Source organism: Aptenodytes forsteri, unplaced genomic scaffold (assembly GCF_000699145.1).
Source record: "Aptenodytes forsteri isolate BGI_AS27 unplaced genomic scaffold, ASM69914v1 Scaffold349, whole genome shotgun sequence".
In the NCBI taxonomy this organism is placed as follows: Eukaryota; Metazoa; Chordata; class Aves; order Sphenisciformes; family Spheniscidae; genus Aptenodytes; species Aptenodytes forsteri.
Genome location: NW_008794452.1, coordinates 5408321 through 5414271, shown reverse-complemented (window position 1 = coordinate 5414271; position 5951 = coordinate 5408321). Strand labels below are relative to the sequence as shown.

Below are 5951 nucleotides of genomic sequence, written 5' to 3'. Positions count from 1 at the left end.
AAAAAATTAAAAAAAAAAAAAAAGCCCAGTCCTGCCCATGCAGCTGTCAGCATCCTGATAAGTGGGGGTGTGTTTTGAAGCCAGGCCGGAGAATGTTTTTCTTCTGCTCCCTGACAGCAGCGATCCAGACAAGCTCAGCCTGAGGAGGGAGTGAATCCCAGGAGCTGCTCTATTGGCTTGTACCTCCACTCATCTGCCTCCAGCTCTTCCACCAGACCGGCTAGTTTTTCCATCCGCGCGACTTGTTGATCTGCGAGAAGTTCAAAGGTAACTGTGGTTTGCAATGACAGCGCAATTAAACCTTTCAATTAGATGCAAATTCCCAGCTGTCAATGGGGAACAGAGTAGAATAAAACCCACCGAGCTGATCTGAATACAAACCCACTCTACACGACGCCCTGTGCAAACGGCGAGACCTCGCCAGATCACAGGAGAAAGCAGGGACAGGCTTTTCTGCCTCGTCCAGCGCTGAATGTGTATTTACCCATCCCTGCCCGTGCTGTGTAAATTCAAGTCCTAACAGGGAAACACAAGGCTGATTAGCGTATGGGGGTGAAAACAGGATGAAGCTCATTTCTTTAGCATAAATATTTATAGTGCAAAAGAACAGAGAAGTTCAGAGAGCTTGGTCAGCCCACGGTAGAGCTGGGTACAGCGTGAGGAACTCCTCGTTTTAATGAAGGTCCTTTGAGGAGGACCTGGATGACTGTAGCAGAAAGGCTCTGCAATCAGAGCATGCTAATGACACGAAGGTCCCCGCGGAGAGATGGGCTGCCTCCCTGGGGATCCCCAAGACAACTTGTTCCTCTCAGCTTTATTTAAAACTGGTTGTACATTGGGCACGCAGGCTCCATTTTCAATTAAATTAGCTGCAGTGGTGCCGAGATGAGAACAGCCGTTCTTCTCTTGGCTCTGCTGGAAGTTTAACAGCGCAGCGGCCTCTTGGAAAAACGGCCCACTACGAGCCGACTTACTAGCAAGAGGCATAACATAAAATGCGCATGATTTATGCTGACTGCGGCAGCGAGTGCTTTTAAGACGGACTGTTCTCACTCCACCTCCCGCAACTGAGTGCTTTTGGGAACTGTCAAACAAACAAGCCAAAAAACGATGACCTCGATCTTTTTTTAAGCCTTTCCCCTTTCTTACAGGGAGGCGACCGGTGCTCCACAAACCAGTTTCAAAGGCTGGTGCTTATCAGGGTGCCCGTCCGTGCAGCAGCCCCGGTAGCTACAGCCGCAGTAGCGCCGGAGCTGTGGAAAAAATGGCTCTGAAGTTCGGCTTCGCTTTTCGGTTCAGAAATACAGGATCACGGCCTTGCAAGCTGCTGCACGCCTGCAGACCTCCTCCTGACAACCCTTGCCGGCAGAGGACAGGAAACCGCTCCGGTCTGAGACAACACGTGGAAGTACCCATTCTAGCTGACAAGAGGTGGGGACCAGAAAGGATGTGACCCTCAAGCAGCAGACACGATCTGGTGCTGAGCTCTGCCCAACATCTTGAGAACGAAAGCTGCCATGCAGTCAAGCCCATCGTTCAGTCACAGGCACCTGGGCAGCCGGCGAAGGCCCCAGGAGGGAAGCAGAAGTTCAAACAAGACATAAGGCTCTTTCTTGGGGAGGTAGGGAGTGGAGTCAGCCCCGTCATGCCACGCCAGGCACCTGCATGTTCGTCTCCTGAGCACCTCTGGAAACCTCGAGCACCTTTGGAAACCTCGCTTGACCCTGCCAGTGTCATTAGGGCTCAGCAGAGAAACAAAGGTGGAATCAAGTGTCTCTTTGCCTGAGGCCAGAGAGACAGTCAGCGCTGGGCCAAGATCAGAGCGTGGGCGTTTCCTGCCCATAACCTCCTCTTCTGGCCTCACCTCTTGTCAAGGCAGCGCGGCTCACAGCGATGGAAAAACAAGCTTCGAAAGGCACAGCCTGTTCCCACCCAGGCTGTGTGGGTTCCCATCGCTTTGCATAGAGCTTGCAAAAGGACTCAATGATGGTCTGACTTAGCGTTAATTCGCCAACATAAAAGGCTATTCTGCTTTTTTGTGGTCGGCACCCGAGAACATGTCAGCCTTTTCTCTGCGCTCCCCTGCCATCTTCCCCGATCAACATGCAGTTAAAATAGAGGGCGCTTCGGTGCTTACCGTGTTTCACTTGCTTTAATGTAGATGCAACCTGATAGCTGAAGACAGATTCACAGAGGAATCTTTCGGAGCCATCTGTAAACAGAAAAAGGGAGGTGGTTTAATCTGAGAGTTTTAAGACTGAGCAGCCTTAACTCAGTGCCGCCGACCTTCTATTTTTATGTTTGAGGTGTGGGTTTCCCCACTTGCCTCGTTCTGACACTTTGCCCTGCGCCGAGTGCGCAGCGCTCCGGTTTCTGGCCCGTACAGCCCCGCGCTCAAATCCTGTGCGGGGCTTTGGCTGGCTCCCGGTGCCGCTGGGGAACGGCTGTGCTACCTGGGAGACATCCCGGCTCATATTCTGTTACATCCCCTCTGTCAAGCAATTTTAGTCCATTTTAAATAAAGGTAAGCTGTTACATCCCCTCTCAATTTCAATTTTAGTCCATTTTAAATAAAGGTAAGCTAAGGAGAATAATATTATGGCAGTCTCCGACTCCCTCGGGGCTCAGACGCTTGTGTCCTTATAATGCTTTATGATTTCCCACAGGCTTAGACTATAACCCCGCATAAAGGATTTCAAGTAATGTGTATCTTGCCATCTAAATCAGTAACTGATCACACAACTGTCTCAGAAATAAAGCAATCTGGAATACGTAGCTAATTGTGTGCCAAGTACTGACATAGTTTATACTACTCCCTTCTAAAAAAACCCCAAAAAACCTACGGGTTTATTTAAAAACATGCGAGATAGTTAAAGTAACAATAAAAATCAGTCAGTTAGTGGGGATTTTGAAGGGGAAACTGGTATGCAGCTACCCCACTAGCACCTGCCTGATGAAAGAATGGATGTATCACCTTTTATCTCAGAAATTAAAAAGCTAACTTAAAGCTTCCTGCGACAGGGACAGTGTTTAGTTGTTGCTGTCACCCAGAGCAGGCAAACTGCTGTGGTACTGGTAAACAGGTCAGCCCAAAGCAAATCAAGTAAAAGCTCCATGCCGTAAAAACGAGGAAGAGAAGCAATTTTAAAGACTAAGGGTAGCAACAGACCCCTGGCCCTGGAAAATCTAATCCGAAGCTGAACCCCAGGTAAGAGGGAAGAGTCGGAGTTCTGCCGTGCTCAGAGCATCCTCTCACAAGCTGTTGAAATGCTGTGTGTTGGTGCTGCCCCGTGCTATTTCCAAACATACCCTTTCCTCTCCTCCGACTCCCCAGCCCAGCCGTCCTGCCGAGTGGCTCTTGGGAGGAACTATTTTGTGTGTCTATTTGGTAACACGAAGTGCTTCATTATTTTAATTTGTTTTGAGGGCTCGTTAAGTTCTATGAGCAAGGCTTTAGTCATAATTACTTCAATAGACTGGCATATGGGCTCTAATGTGTAATAAAACCAGTCCTTAAACGACATAGCGATCAGTTCCCAGCTGCCCTGCGCTGCCGTGTTCGTCTCTACCGGAATGCAGTCACTTCTGAGCTGCAGGGCCACCCCAATGAACCTCAGGCTCATGCAGTCAAGTGTTCGGCATGGTGACACAGGAAGTTCAAGAGGAGCAGACGGACAGACAGACAGACCTTGGCTTAACCCTGTCATCTGGAGGACCTGCCCTTCCTCCCTCACCCAGAGCAGGGGCAGGGACATGCAGCTGCGACATGCCTGGGTCCTCCTTCAGGCAACCCTGACGAAGTGGGTGGCAGGGCTCGGGCACCCAAACGCAAGATGCCATGCTGGATCAGAGCCCCGGCCCTCTCCTGGCCCCGGCCCTGGAGAAACGCCCTGACAAGAGTGAGCCCAAAAGGGGAAAACTTGAAGGATTAAAGGAGAGGTCTAGTCCTGATTTATCCCCTCGCAGACCTCTGCAGCAAAGGTTTTAACTTGGGTCAAGGGCAAAAGCAAGCCTTACGTTTCCTGGCCAGCAGGGATACAAGCTGCCTCCTGTACTAGCCCAGTCAAATCCAACCCCAGGACGCGTTTTGCCAAGAAAAATACTCCTGCCTCAGCTATCTTTACAGTAATTCCTGCCCGACATCAAAGGATTAGCTAACAATGAGCAATTAACACCGTCATGTTCTCTTTCAGGTAGATCGCTTCCTCATCTGAAGTGTTGTCATGGAGCTAAAAAACAGGTGACTGCCAGAAAAATCACTTCCTCATGAACAGCTGGTGGGAGAGCTGGGGCTGCTTGGGACCTACCCGAGCCCTGGTGCTTCCTTCCTCCCTCCCTCCAGCTTTTGCCAGCTAAAGTCCAAAAAGGCAGCGGGGTGCCAAGCTCGGCAACTCCCCTGCAGGGCTGCCTGCGCACCAGGAGGAGCGGGGGAGGAGAAGGGCAGGAGCAATCACCTTCCAGCATCTCCCCAGCTCCTTTGGGATAAGTGAAGAGGGCTTTTCGGGGCGGCGCCAGGTCCGAAACGCTGAACCCTGATCCTGTTACAGAGCTGCCACTGACTCCGCCGGCTGAAGAGGATGAGGAAGAGGCTGCCATTTCACCCCGTCCCAGTCTGGAAGAACAAAAAGGGAGCAAAGCGGAGTTAGGAAGGGCGTCTCGGAGTTTCCCAGGGCACAAAGCCAGTGACCGCGCATGTATCTGACGGCAGATGAAGGCAGCGAGGTCCAGGAAGAGCCAGCGAGCACAGCTCTGGGCGGCCGCCCCCGCTCTGTGGCTCCGCAGCCTCAAAGCGCTGGTGGTTCCAGGCTGCCCTGCATGCGTGGGAGAGGCTGCCCGCGCCTGCTGCCTGCACCCGCTGTGGGGATGGGTGCAGTTAGCTGTTGCACCACGCGGTGGCACCCAGAAACTGAAGGTAACCCATGCTCTGACCCCTCGGACAAGGGGGCCTGGGAATTCAGCGGGACGATCGGAGTGTGCATAAAAATAACCTGGCACAGGTCGCTTGCCTGAATTCACTGGCCTTCAGCTGCCTGGCACTTTTCCTGCTCCCCAGGGTCATAAAAAAACTTTTTTTTTTTTTCTTTTTTTTTTTTTTCCTTGTTTCCAGGAGTACGAACGTGGAAAAAGTCCTGCTGCCTCATAAAACCTGGAAGCCCGCAGGACTGCCAGTTCCAGTGCCACGTCCTGCACGAAGCCATGCTGTGCCTAATTTGCAGCAACTGTCTCTGCGATGCTCCAGATGTGCTTCTGCTTTTAAAATACTGCATTTGACCTAAAACAGCAAGGGCTGAGCATCCATCTGCCTGTACAGCACCAACCCGGTCGCCTCTTGCATACCCTTTTCTCAGCCTTGTTTTTAAGAGGTATTGGCTGTACATTTGTCATGACGGAGTACTTAAAACTTCTCACATACCTGACTGATAGTAAAAAAGCTGTCACTTGGCACTTATAAGTGACAGCACTTGCTACACCTCCAAACCGCTTATAAGCACTTCCCAATTATCCCGACCATTTAATACATATCTATTATCCTACCTATTTAATACACTTCTGCAGACTCTTCAGGCTATGCAGACAGTACCTTTGGAAAGCACTCAAGGTTTTAGTGGAGAACATGGGTTCTTAAAAGGCTGTCGCAACTAGGAATTGTGTGTCCATTCATAGTTAAGCTCAAGGTTGTTTCATTTACCGCGTATAATACGAAACAGCAGCTCGCAGGAGGCTGGGGGCTTACAGGCTGCGAAGGAAAATGCCTGGATAAAAGAAACCTTTAATATGGCTACGATACGTCCAGCAACACCTTCTTCAACAAACCTGGGCAGGCCCAGCTCCCCGCTCGTGAGGGAAGCGAGATGACGCTTTGCACTGAAACGCCGCCAACCCGGGCTCGCTAGCCCGGCGGGCTCCTAGGTATAGCAGCAGGGTCTTTATTTTAAATAGGCTGAGACAAA

At 50.9% G+C, this 5951-nt stretch overlaps 1 protein-coding gene and 1 long non-coding RNA gene across 2 annotated transcripts; one reads left to right on the top strand and one right to left on the bottom strand.

Annotated features, from left to right (window-relative positions):
• Positions 1 to 6: 6 nt before the first annotated feature.
• Positions 7 to 4625, bottom strand: ANAPC16 (anaphase promoting complex subunit 16). Its single transcript, XM_009290562.2, has 3 exons — positions 4455 to 4625; positions 2138 to 2212; positions 7 to 250 (listed from the first exon to the last, which is right to left on the bottom strand). Exons 1-3 carry the CDS (start codon positions 4594 to 4596, stop codon positions 135 to 137), a joined length of 333 nt encoding a protein of 110 aa, XP_009288837.1. The 5' UTR covers positions 4597 to 4625; the 3' UTR covers positions 7 to 134.
• Positions 2219 to 3007, top strand: LOC103908222. Its single transcript, XR_658148.2, has 2 exons — positions 2219 to 2524; positions 2577 to 3007. It is a non-coding gene; the product is annotated as an uncharacterized LOC103908222 (long non-coding RNA).
• Positions 4626 to 5951: the final 1326 nt, after the last annotated feature.